This window comes from Pyricularia grisea (genome assembly GCF_004355905.1).
Source record: "Pyricularia grisea strain NI907 chromosome Unknown Pyricularia_grisea_NI907_Scaffold_13, whole genome shotgun sequence".
NCBI classification, from domain to species: Eukaryota; Fungi; Ascomycota; class Sordariomycetes; order Magnaporthales; family Pyriculariaceae; genus Pyricularia; species Pyricularia grisea.
Genome location: NW_022156725.1, coordinates 227,079 through 239,644, shown reverse-complemented (window position 1 = coordinate 239,644; position 12,566 = coordinate 227,079). Strand labels below are relative to the sequence as shown.

Below are 12,566 nucleotides of genomic sequence, written 5' to 3'. Positions count from 1 at the left end.
ATCGACGCGACCTAGTCCCAACAACAAACGTCCAACATAACATGAGTACGTTATACAGAAATGCTGCCGGGAAAAGTGGTCTCCATGTCGCCGTCAGGCTGCTGCCATCGCACGTCAAATATAGCGCTGCGTTAAAAGAGGAGCCCGGGGGTGCCAAGCAACTCATTTAAATGTGGCAGGTGGAAGACAATCTGTTGAATTACACAAAAATTGCCCTCTCTGGCCCCCAAGGGCCCACACTGCTATTGACCCACACATTCAGGCTGCGATCAGGATGGGTTCAGTTGTGATCAGTCTCGTTCAGTTACGATCAGTCAATTGACCCAAAAGGGCCTGAAACTGTGGCGGTGCGATGAGGATTTCTTTAGTGATGCAACTTTTCGCGAGAGAACACTTTTGGTCCAACAGGGCCCGAAATGGGACTTTTAGGTCCACAAACTTACCCAACCAAGGCCCTAATCAATTCCCGCGCCTTTTGAAATAAAACCCAGTTTTCGTCCTGAGCCCAGTTTTGTTCCTTCTCGTTTCCAAGTGTCTTCCCAGTTTTACATCTCTCACACAAAGAAACAACCAAACTTTTTCGCCACTTGTATCTTACACCCGTCTCTTTTCTACAGCCTGCCCAAGGCAGATGCCTCACTTTACGTGTATCTGAGATAACATCCATCAAAATGGGTAAAAAGAGGACGGCGGAGGACAGAAGAAAACAAGCTGAGGAAAGCGGCTTCAACTTCGACGACGAGGACGTTGACGATAGACCTGTCCCACGATTTGTTCTGGGATATACCGAAAGAGTGTGCAATGTACAGGTAGAGCTCTGGCAGGAGTAAGTCACATTTTCGTCGCCTATGAGCAGCAATCGCTGACATCTTGAAGGTACCAACAAAAGTGCCCGGATGCCAATCATAGCGATTTGAGAACTCTGAAGAGATTCGCCGAATTTATAGCCAGCTGTACTTCGGGGATTCTTGACCCGGAAGGCAAAGCTACTGTTCAGACTGTGCGCAATCACTTCCGTCGCTTTGTGTCAGGCTGGAATCGCAACAACCCTGAATCATTGATCACGAGAGATCATACAGATTCCATCACCAATGTAAGTCTCCGAATCTTTTGTCACTGGGTAAAACACTTATACTTACTAAACACAGTATATTAAAGGGCCACTAAAGAAGAAGATCGGGTTGTCAGACCTTAAAAGACCGAAAACGTACATGACAATCGAAAATTTCATGTACATGGAAAGACAGCTTTGGCAGAGTGATGGGCATGAATACCTTCACGATGGATATCGTGTCTTGATTAGTGCCAAACTGAAATGTCATGTGTTCACCTCAGCTAGAGTGGGTGAGATAAGTGAGAGCTCTAGTCGAGCGGGCACTGGGAATGGGCTGCTTTACAAGGTGCGTAAATGCCATGCCCACCCGCTCCAAATGCAAGCTAACATTTATGCGCCCAACAGCATACGGAGATGTTAGTCGCATGGAAGAATGGAGAGCCAGAGCTGCGCTACAGTCTTAAACGGGAGTTTGCGAAAGGGATGCACGACAAGGAAGATCAGCGGTAAGTGAACTATACTCCACGAGAACAGTACGGCGATTCGTTTCTCCTCAAAGTTACTGGGGTATGCCACAGCTACTCTTCTAATCATGAAATTATTGAAAAACAGACCAACGCACATTTTATATGAGCACTTACCCGGCCAGCCTCTCATTCTGAGCCCGATCGTCTTTCTGCTGGCCATATTCCTCGCACGAGGAGCTTTCAAAAGCTACAGTGACATTCAGCAGATTTTGGACGTGAAACCACCATCTGATCAAGGATACTGGGTTTTGGATTGGGCAGATCATGTTAAGGATCTCCCAGTGTTTCCAACAATGACTGCAAAGGGTATGACCCAGAAGATTCAAACCGCTGGTGCGTTTGCCAATCAGATCAGGGGTCTATCAATACGTGCAGGAATGGAACGACCCGTGACACCACATGGAATCCGCCGAGAATGCCTGATCCAAGCTACAAGTAAGAATTTTGGCTTTTAGTTTCACAGTGCTTTGCTAACAAAACCCTAGGTAACGGTTACTCCAAGGATGAGTTGATGAAGTTTGCTGCTCATACAAACCAAATGACACTAACCAGGGACTATTTGAGCTCCATTACGCATGTGGATGGTCAAGGAAGTTTTCTCAAGATGCCCCTGCGGAGCGATCAAGCCGAGGACTTCCGTTCAATGACTGTCAAAAGAAATCCAGATCTTTTTCTCTCTTTGCCTGCAAAGGCACAGGATGAACTAAGACAGCGACCTGATTATGTTGTCATTTCCGAGCAGCTCAAGGATCTAGCTTCCAAGACGGATGCTCAAAGCAGAAAAGACAAAAGCCGACTTATCTCACGCAGACGCAAGCTTGAGAAAGCGGAGCTGGACAAAGCTCGCAGTTCCCAGTCCCGGGTGCACCCAAAAGATCGCGAAGAGCTAGAGAGGCATCATGTAGACCAGGACCGTTCCCGGTTTGGCCGCCTGAGACACATGATGCTGGAGCGCAGACGTCTCTCCAACGCACTATTTCAGGTGGCTGATCTAAGGAGCGAGATTGGAATTTCGGCCATAAAAGATCTTTATGGTCTTTTAAAGAACGATTGCCAAGTTGCGTATCAGCCATCTCTGCGGCCAATTGATGGCAAATGCCCCAGGAAGGAATGCAACGTCGAAATCGACTCGTAAGTAAAAGTAAAATTCGATCCGATTGAAGTGCTACTTACGTATCTATTTATTAGGATTGATGCCGATGATAGATGGGATCATGTTTTCAAATGCGTCAAGGCACAGCAACAAGGAGAGCACAAGTTCGTTGAATTTTGCTTCATATGCAATCAAGCAGTCGGAGGATCCGAACGATGGGAAATTCATTGTCAGGAACACGTCAGGAAATGTGAAATCCGTACACGATGTGACTTCGTGAAGTTCCGCCGAGCCATCGCCTACGCTGGCAACTGCATAACATGCCTACATAACGAACAACTGCCTGCTGCAAGACGGCTTTACGGGTTCATGAAGCAGTCGAGCTGGAAGAAACACATTCACGAATGTTTCTTTTCTTACATAAACAAATCTGGTTCCCAAACGGAGCTCCATTGTCCAGATCCTCTTTGCTCAACAGAGTACGACTCAACAGAGGACTTATGGTACCACCTACAGGACGCCCACAGCTATCCCTCTCCAAAGGCTGGTTGCCGGTTGAAAACTGAAAAGGATCCATTCATGAGGGATTATGCGGCGCCAAATCCTCACCAGCCAAAGCGTCGTCGAATTCGTGAAATCAGCACCGATGTGATTAAGGAAGACCCTTTTGAAACTCAGTCTGAAACGATTTGCACCACGCCGTCTACTCTTAGCATTCTTTCAACAAGTTGCGATTCTTTTGATGCGAGCACCCCTGTGCCCCCAATTTCCGAAGATGATTCACACTACGCGGTAAGTGTATCGAATTAAACCCCAATCACTCCCTCGATATAAACTAATTTGCATCCAACAAAAAGGCAAAACAAAAATTTCTGCAACTGGAAACAAGCGCCCTTACTGCTCTCGCAGAGTCTAACAGTATTTCTGGGAACTTCAAAGTTGTCAACACCGGATTGAACATTAACTCCATCACTTCTATGGAGGAAACAGGGTGCTCGTCAAGCAACAATAATACATCGCACCTCGATCCTTCTTCAAACTCTAAGATCTGCGAGCCTGTCAAGATTCTCGGATTCGCTGTAGAATTGGCGGATCCAGATCTTCTTGGAGTGACGACGAGCCATAACCTATTTCCAGATAAGGTACCTTTGCAAACAAAGAGCCAGCCAATGGCAATCGATGAAGAACAAGACATATGGGAGGCCGAGAAACTGCTTGCAAAACGTCGTCGTGGCCGGGAGATTCAATATCTTGTCAAGTGGAAAGGTTTCCCAGATGATGACAATACTTGGGAACCAACGAAGAACATTTTTGACAAGCATCTCATCAAGATCTTCAATTCTAGCAGCAGATGACATTGGAGGCCGATAGCTTAAAATCAGACCACAGAAGTCGATCTTTGCATCAGATTAAGCAATAGCTTGATGCAAAAAAACGGCAATCCTTTGGAGGTACGGCATTTATGTAGCCGGCTAAACAGCACGGCTCTGCAGGATTAGGTCTCTTTCGATGGCTCTAGGACATGGGAAAACACCGTCTGCCTTGTTATATGCTCGGAGTGTATTAGAAATTTAAAGATCGTTTTACGTAGTATGACTGCTGTCGGATCTGCCATGGTGAATGTCGCTTTAATCGGTGCCAGGCTCTACGGACATTGCTAGTTGCTGCTGGTGACTTAGCGGTACACCGATTTTCTCTGTTACTGCCTCGACAGGCGCTGTTTGATATCAAAACACAAGTGTTACGGCCAGGGCAAGCACAAAACGGGAGCTAACTTTTAACATCCATCGACCTAGACGGCAGGCAGCTCGGGAGCTGCGTGACACCTCATCTCAGCCACCAGCCAATACCTACATATACCTGGCTAATTCGGCCATGGTCTTGCCCGCTTACTGCAGCCCAGCTACGTTGCAATTTCAAGGTTGGCTTCGTCCGAGGCCAGGGGACTGTGCGGTGAATAATTCTACTTCTATTTGGAAATAAAAAAGTGTGAGAAGAGAAAGGTGGGAGAAGATAAAGTGGGGTATAGAAGGTCTCTTTTAAGACAGGGGGAATTTATCATCAGTCGGGGGCTAGTCCATGGGCTGGGCCAAGAGTGACCCTTCTAGGCCTGCGATTCTTATTTGCTCGCTTGAAGAACCCTTGTGTGCGTTATCAATAGCTCAAGCGGAGATTGGTCACTAATAATCCAGTTTTCGAACAAGTTATGCACTCAGCATACCATCTCATTCATGTTCAGCTCTCTTACTTGTTACCACAGGTTTGAGCGGTGGGTCAGGGGCTGAAGATGCATTTTTGTGGTGGATGACTTTGCTGAGCGGCTGGAAAGGGGTGTCCTTTTGGTGCCACTCAAGACATCCATCCCACCACTACTTTCATTCTGCACTATTTTCCGTTCACACCTACTTGCTCAAAATCTCAGTTTCCACTGGCACTCAAACCTCGTTATGGTGATTAAACCCCTTTCATCCATTATTATGACTGACGCCGAATACACTGCCGCGACTATACTGTCGGTTGGATATCCATCATCGCGACGGAGGTCGCCGCTTCGAAAGGCTTTTTTGACAAACAGCATCAGCAAATCACCACCGAGGAGAATGATAATAACGCATATGTGCTGGGCTCGATGGGCGCGCACAATGTGGTAATGGCGGCTCCGGGTGAAGGTCGCATGGACATTGCAACTGCAGCGAGTGTTATCGGCGACATGGTGCGCAGCTTTTCGAATTTGCGCTTCATCTTGCTTGTGGGCATCGCGGGTGGAGTTCCGACTGTGAGAGACGTCCGGCTAGGTGATGTTGTGGTCGGCGTCCCCGCGGAGTCGGAGGGCGGTGTCAGTCAGTATGGTTGTCATTCCTTACGAGGAAGGGGCAAGTTGAGGCGGCCGCTCATACACTACTGGCGGGTGACACAAGATAAAAATATGGGGGATATAGTGAAAAAGGATTAAGATGGTCAGGATTACTCCTGGCATCATATTTGGGCCTTGAACTAGAGGTGGACACCATAGCAGACAAAACGGATATTGGAACGGGGGATAATAAGGGAATGACAAGTCTACATTTGGCCTCGCTGAGAGGGCATCTTGAGGTGGCCCAGCTGTTGATCGAAAAAGGCAGAGATGTCACAGTTGCAAACAAGGACGGGTGGATGCCGCTGTATTGTGCTTCTGAGGGAGGCCATCTCGAGGTGGCCCAGCTTTTGATCGAAAAAGGCGCAGATGTCAAAGTTGCAAACGAGCACGGATGGACGCCGCTGCATATCGCGGCGGCACATGGACAGACAGATTCAGCCAGTCGGAATAGGAATCCCCCTTCATGCAGGAGGCCCTCCATTCTTGGAGCTAGTAGTTTATGGCTGGGTATTCTTTGCGAAGCGACAGGGGATAACACAGCGCATCAATCGATGCCTCCTGCATCCCAAATGCTTTTTCGTAATCGTATAAGTGATGACCATCAAAGCCATTGTTTGTAGGGTATAATAGTAGGAAAACAGCAGGCCTTCTACATGACACTAGCAATATCTGGGCATGCAACCGAGGGCTTCCGACATTCCTGACAAGCAGGCATCTTGGTTAATGGCCCGCAACAGAGCACCTTTCCTAGACGCTGCATATGGAGGACCTCCTGCATAATGGTAGCATTTTTAGTTAAAGAATGAATAATTTTCAACTTCACTGATAGTGCGTTGTTTGGGGCGTGAGCAAACCCAGTACGGCCGACTCCAGCCGTACAAATCAAGAGCTCCAGATCTGACAAACACATCTCCAAAAACTCGAGATTTGTGTTTCACAAATACTCTGGCAAATGCCTCAATTCTGGCCCCATCAGCAAGCGTTGGAGGGCCTCTTACATATGCTAGTTTGTGGCTGGATCGCCCGCTTCCAAGACTGTTAACTTAGTTAATAGGAGGATGGTGGGCCTCCCACATTGCATTCTGTCGGACATGGACAATCAATCAAAGGCCCTCAAGATACCTGGCAGTGGAGATCGTTTCCTTACTTAGCATGCGGCCGACTATGCAACAGGCTCTCCATGCGCTGGGCTAAGAAGCTTCCATAATTTCCAACATTAGGTGATGTAGCGGCTCCTTTAATCAGCCTAGCGCCTTAAGGAAGCAATTTACACTAATTAACCAAACACATGTATAGTTCACGTCTTCCTACTGGCTTCGAGAGAAATGGAAACTTATTTCTTTTTTGCCAGACTCTGTTGGCATTGAGCGAGGAAATGTGCTTAACCTTGCGGAAACGGAGGCCCAGAAAAGGAGGGCCTCCCGCATAATTGAGAAATGGTAACTCTACGGGAAAAGTTACTTTTTAGATTGATGATTTCCGATAGGCCAGCTAGTGTAACTAGCCGCCCTGCTTTATGACGTGGTATATCGACTGACTATAGGTCCTGCAACTCAAAAATGAATGCCATTTGATAATGCCAGGGGAGGAGTTTCTTGAGGATCCTTGCTTCAATTCCAACGACAAAAGACGAAAGGTCTAGCGGTCAAGGACTGTTGTGTTTTCATCTTACAACACGATTTTGGCCTTCGATAACAATTTAAAAGCTCAAGCAGAGGCCATATTCTCGCTCTCAGTCCTTTGACTTCTTTCTCAGATGTTGTCATCCCGTCCCCCGTTTCCCTCAAACTCATTTCTCAAATTTACAATTTCCTGTTGGCCAACATGGGCGTTCCCGATGATTCCTCTTCCTTTAACAAGCTAATTCATGGATCCACTTTGGAAGAGTTCCAAACAACGGAGCAGCGAATTCTTCTCGACACCATCAGTCACGTGCGAAAATGTGGTCTCGACAGCATCCTATCCCTACCTCAGATCGTCGTCTGTGGAGATCAATCTGCTGGGAAGAGCTCCGTGCTGGAAGCCCTGACTGAGATTCCTTTCCCCAGAAACGACAACCTTTGCACCAGGTTTGCCACTGAAATCAGTCTCCGCCGCGAGCCCGTCGGCAAGATCACTGTCAAGATTGTTCCAGACAGCAGTCGCCCTGAGCATGAAAAACAAAACATCAAAACCTTTTCCCAATCTATCACTACCTTTGCTGATTTGCCCATTGTCATTGATGCGGCCATGACGGTAATGGGGATTTCAGGATCTGATGACGCATCATCTACCAGCGCCTTTGCCAAAGATACGCTCAGCATTGATATTGATGGCCCGAACCGTCCTCAGCTAACCCTGGTTGATATTCCAGGCCTGATTCAAACCTCTACCAAGGGTGTTTCAGATAATGACGTTGAGATAGTCAAGGAGATTACTGACTATTACATCTCCCAACCTCGTACCATTTGCCTAGCGGTTGTTTCGGCTACGAATGACGCGGCAAACCAAGGAATCCTTCAACAAGTTCGCAAGTTTGACCCCCTTGGCGAGCGAACACTTGGTGTGATCACAAAGCCGGACAAACTTGAAGCCGGGTCTGGTTCTGAAAAGAAGTTCCTTGAGCTCGCCCGTAACGAGGACGTTTTCTTTCAGCTCGGTTGGCACGTTATAAAAAATCGAAAGTTTGAGGAACGAAGTTTCTCATTTGAAGAGCGCAACACATCAGAGACGAACTTCTTTCGGTCCTCAAGCTTCAGAACTCTGCCACAGGAAACGTGTGGTATTGACACGCTGCGCACGCGACTCAGCCACCTACTCTACGGCCATGTGAAAAATGAGCTTCCCCGCCTGATGGGAGATCTCGAAGTGGCTCTAGAATCATCTGAAAGTGAACTAGAGCCTCTCGGGGATTCGCGATCGACTGCTTTAGATTGCCGCACATACTTAACGCATCTAAGCATGGACTGCCATGAAATCTGCAAAGCAGCTTTAAACGGGCACTATGAGCACGAATTTTTTAGATCAGGCGGGGAAAATGCGTTCAGCCTGAAGAACAAGAGCACAATCGCTCGACTCCGTGCAGCCATTCAGTACTGCAACAGCCAATTTTCAGAAGATATCTGGACGAGAGGACACAAGTATCAAATTCCTGCAGTCGTGCACGCCGACTTGGTTTCGGACAGCAGCGTAGAATGCGAGATATCTACACAAGCCAAGATTGCCACGCCAGGACCAAAAAGGCTTTCGAAAACCAAGGCAACGGAATGGGTGAAACGACTAATACAGCGCTCGCGAGGAACTGAGTTGTTCGGGAGCTTCAATCCAAATGTGATAGCTGAGCTTTTTTGGGAGCAATCTCAACCATGGGCTAAGTTCGCCGAGTCCCACATCGACCTCGTTAGCTACATTTGCGAGCAGTTTTATGATGTTCTCCTCAAGAAGAGGGGAGCTAAGGATGTTGCTTCTCGAATATGGTGAGTATGGTGCCGCAAAGTTCTTGCTCGATTGCTGAATATTAATGCGCTAATGCGCCTGAATTAGGTCTTTCAAGGTCAGGCAGCGTCTTGAAGAGCGCAAAGCGAAAGCCCGAGAGGAGTTGAGGATGTTGATCGAGGACTTGAAAGGCTTTCCTATCAACTACAACCACTACTATACGGACAACCTCCACAGGACCGGTGAAGATAAGCTACGAACGCGGCTTAATGCTATCAATCCTGCTCTACTTGAACATCGCTCCAGCATGAACTGCAGCCGAGGCGCACATTATGACAAATTCGATTTAGAATTAGTCATTGGGACGTTATCCAAAGCCACCAGCGAGTCTAGTGTCGATATGGAGAAGTTTAGCTGCGAGGAGGCCCTGGACTGTCTGCACGCGATTTACAAGGTATTATTTTCCTCCATATCTATTCGTAATGGCTTCAAAAGACATGCGAATCATAAAAAACTGCTACTGATTTTTGCGACGTAAAAAGGTCCAGCTGAAGGTTTTTGTTGCCAACGTCACTAATCAGGTGATCGAGCGCCACATGCTTCGCGATCTTGAACACGTTTTCTCCCCCTTAGTCGTGGCAACTATGAACGACACCGAAGTCAAGTCCGTTGCCCTCGAGAGTTCTGCAATACATCACCAGCGCAAATTTTTGTTAGACCGCATATCAAAGCTTGAGGAGAGCCGTGTCATCTTTCGAAATGCGGTGGGAATGTTGTAGATTATCTCAGGTTAGAAACGCTATTCTTATTTTCCTCTGCCGCAAATGGGAAGCTTGGTTGGATTGTGAGATAGTCCGAGCTTTGAATTGGAGATACAGATGGTATTTGGCTTGTGCTTTTTGTTTTTTTGAATGTGCCTATTGAGATCCCATTTTACGTCTAAACCTCACCCTTCCCTGTTCATGCCAATTACCAAAGAGCCGGAAAAAAAAAGTCGGATTAGTTAGTGGACCGCTTTAACCACCTTAAGTAGCACTTCTGGAGAGCCCGAGTGGGCGCCTCGCAGATTGTCATGTATACGTGTGTGTTTAAACATAGCCAAGAGCTCCCAGTCTCCGTGCTGAGGGCCTTGGGCGTCAGCAACGAGATGCAGCCCGACAACCTGCGGTGTTACATTGGTCCAAGGGGATGCATTTACAACTGGTTGACGTAGGCCTTGCATCGAAAAGTAGGCAATCACATGCGTGCTGTCTTGGCAGAAAGGCCTCTATCTTTCTTTGCGTGGTTTGTTGCCCAATCGCAGGGTTTACTTTGCCAATAATTTTATCGGGGTTTTCCGTCCTGCCCACCTCTTTGGCAACCTGAACAAGGCTCCTCTGCTCTACGCTGCTAACTAAACAAGACGCCAGACACCCCTTAGTGGTGTCCTGATAGCTTTACGAAGATGGTACTGTATAGATTTGCCACCCACAATTTGAGTGTCACTACGCAGCCCTGCATAAAGGAACTCATCCGATTGGTTGGTTATGTCGCACAAACGCAGCCCAACCAGCTGGCCTGCTTCTTGCAATGCTGTGTTGATCCGTTTATGATTTGCGCTGCCAAAGTGGGGTTACGAATGCGCAAAGTGCTCCACTCACCAGTATGCCTGCTTGTCAGGCATACTGGGAGTCTACAGTTGGTGCTAAAAACTTGCCACAGTGCCATGCGGGAGGCCTGCTGCTGTCCTCTGGTACATCCTACAAATAGAAGCTCGGCGGTTATCGCTTGTATGAATCACGAACGAGCATCTGGACTGCGGAAAGCTCTCCACAGGCACAGCCAGTAGTGGATGCATGATTTGATTTGCAGAGGAAAAATAGCCAAGTGTGGGGTGAATCTTTTGCTTGGCGGTGATTAGGCGATGGTAGCGGGTGTTTCTGTTGTGATACGGTTGCTACCAGCATTGCTATGTTTTCCGATTTCGGCAGGTGTTTTGGGTGCTGTTTTAGGAGAATAGGTTTAACGCACTAAATTGGTTGCTACGATCCTGCCTGGCGCAAGTTTCCTTGATCTCCCATTTGGGCTTCGGCTGTTTTTCTGATGGATTGGTTGATGCAGCGATGAAGGACTGCCTTTAAAATGAACTTTCCCTTCAAACGCAGATCCAGCCTGGTTCTGATACTGTTGTTCAGTTGCTGTTGGAGCCTCTATACCCACCATCTCACAGTCGATAGCCACTGCCCGTCGCTTCGGAGCGCTGTTGCTTCGCGGCCGGGAAGGCAAGAAGTCCTGGAGCATGATCCCTGCAGGAAGTCTGATGCCTTGGTAGTTATCACCAAGAATGACGAATCTGTGCCTCCTTAGCTGGCTGGAGTGACATCTTTGTTTCAGAGCGTCATATATGATGTCTTGATCGGCAGTCGACAGGGTGCTATAGGTGTTGGACCCGTGTTGGAGCGCCTTTTGCAAAGAAACATTGATGTCGGAGCAAGAGCCGCTTTGAAGAGGGACAAATTCAACCTTGAAACTCTTCCAGCTGCTGTTGTGGCGTTTTAAAAAGAGCCGGGAGATCTTCCGAACATTGCAAGTCTGGATCCCCCGAGGGAAGCGGCATCCTAGCGGCGTCACTGCTATTCTGCGACAAGCCGGCCACGGCCAAGCGTAGCAAATATAGATTCCAAGTATCCATGAGGCTGGTGTTGCGGTCTGGGGAATATCAAAGTATTTATCTCGATACTGAGAAGTGCTAAGTACTAATGTCGACTTTGATGACAACTGATGAAGGGCTCAATTGATCAAGGGCCAAATGTTAGAAAAAAGGATGTAGATTAAGCGAGGCCGTCTTCTTATTTTTTACCAACATTTCCAATACAGTACCACAATTTACTACCGCACTTTCTAAATTGACAAATTCTTTACATATATGTGTTGTCACTTTCTTGTTTATTTCCACCACACCATGTCAAAGTGACGCGGTGTCACACCACATGCAAGCGGTCACTTATCCTACACGACGATAGATTGTGCTGCGTCTGTAGTCAACTCATTAATTGATAAGGAACATTCATGAAATGTATCTAATCTGTAGCGAGCAGCGGACCCTGGGAAGTCAACAAATAACGCTGCTTTTGAGCTATAGGCACTTGCACGGAACTGATCTTGTAACTGCTTGGAAACAAACCGGTGTGATAAAGTACTAGAGTGCAGAACGTTAAATAAGGACTGTTCGTATGCCCTAACACGCATTTTTGTATGCTTCTCCCAATCGGATGCGAACAAGTGGCCTCCTGCATGGTGGAGAAGGTGTGAGACGGTCCGCCCGTAAGCCCCCACTGTCGCAATGAGACGCCGAACCCCGCAGTTTGTCGCCCCAGGCCCTCAAATCGGATTGCGCTCTTGCTCCAAGCCGCGGATATGGAGTCCTCCTGCATAGCTGAGAAAACTCAGGCTTGCGTAGTTGCTTGGTTGAGCGAACGATTAACATTATGGCCATTGTGTGCGGCATTAGGCAACCTCAGGTAGATTTTTACTGATATTATTCGTGGACTACTCCACAGGGCTGTGTCCCACGGGTTACCCTGGCTTATTGCCAACACATCTGCGGGTAAGTTGTTGAAAGGAGTGATTATCAATGGAAAA

At 47.6% G+C, this 12,566-nt stretch overlaps 5 protein-coding genes across 5 annotated transcripts; 3 read left to right on the top strand and 2 right to left on the bottom strand.

Annotated features, from left to right (window-relative positions):
• The first annotated feature begins 147 nt into the window (after positions 1-147).
• PgNI_12552 (uncharacterized protein) lies at positions 148-4,510 on the top strand. Its single transcript, XM_031132499.1, has 7 exons — positions 148-826; positions 910-1,093; positions 1,149-1,400; positions 1,460-1,560; positions 1,667-2,016; positions 2,067-3,466; positions 3,532-4,510. The coding sequence occupies exons 1-6, from the start codon at positions 672-674 to the stop codon at positions 2,714-2,716; spliced, it is 1,692 nt and encodes a 563-aa protein (XP_030976017.1). The 5' UTR covers positions 148-671; the 3' UTR covers positions 2,717-3,466; positions 3,532-4,510.
• A 641-nt stretch (positions 4,511-5,151) lies between these two features.
• Positions 5,152-5,971, top strand: PgNI_12550 (uncharacterized protein; the record flags this gene model as incomplete). Its single annotated transcript, XM_031132497.1, has 3 exons — positions 5,152-5,190; positions 5,250-5,514; positions 5,622-5,971. Coding segments are annotated over 3 exons (654 nt in total), but the record flags the coding sequence as incomplete, so codon positions are not given.
• Positions 5,180-5,431, bottom strand: PgNI_12551 (uncharacterized protein; the record flags this gene model as incomplete). The annotated part of the gene is made up of 2 exons (XM_031132498.1): positions 5,180-5,233; positions 5,264-5,431. 2 exons carry the CDS (start codon positions 5,429-5,431, stop codon positions 5,180-5,182), a joined length of 222 nt encoding a protein of 73 aa, XP_030976026.1.
• Positions 5,972-7,154: 1,183 nt separating the features above from the next.
• PgNI_12549 (uncharacterized protein) lies at positions 7,155-10,048 on the top strand. The gene is made up of 3 exons (XM_031132496.1): positions 7,155-8,986; positions 9,054-9,399; positions 9,488-10,048. Exons 1-3 carry the CDS (start codon positions 7,356-7,358, stop codon positions 9,722-9,724), a joined length of 2,214 nt encoding a protein of 737 aa, XP_030976025.1. The 5' UTR covers positions 7,155-7,355; the 3' UTR covers positions 9,725-10,048.
• Positions 10,049-10,841: 793 nt separating this feature from the next.
• PgNI_12548 (uncharacterized protein) lies at positions 10,842-12,358 on the bottom strand (the record flags this gene model as incomplete). Its single annotated transcript, XM_031132495.1, has 4 exons — positions 10,842-10,927; positions 10,956-11,016; positions 11,145-11,554; positions 12,205-12,358. 4 exons carry the CDS (start codon positions 12,356-12,358, stop codon positions 10,842-10,844), a joined length of 711 nt encoding a protein of 236 aa, XP_030976003.1.
• Positions 12,359-12,566: the final 208 nt, after the last annotated feature.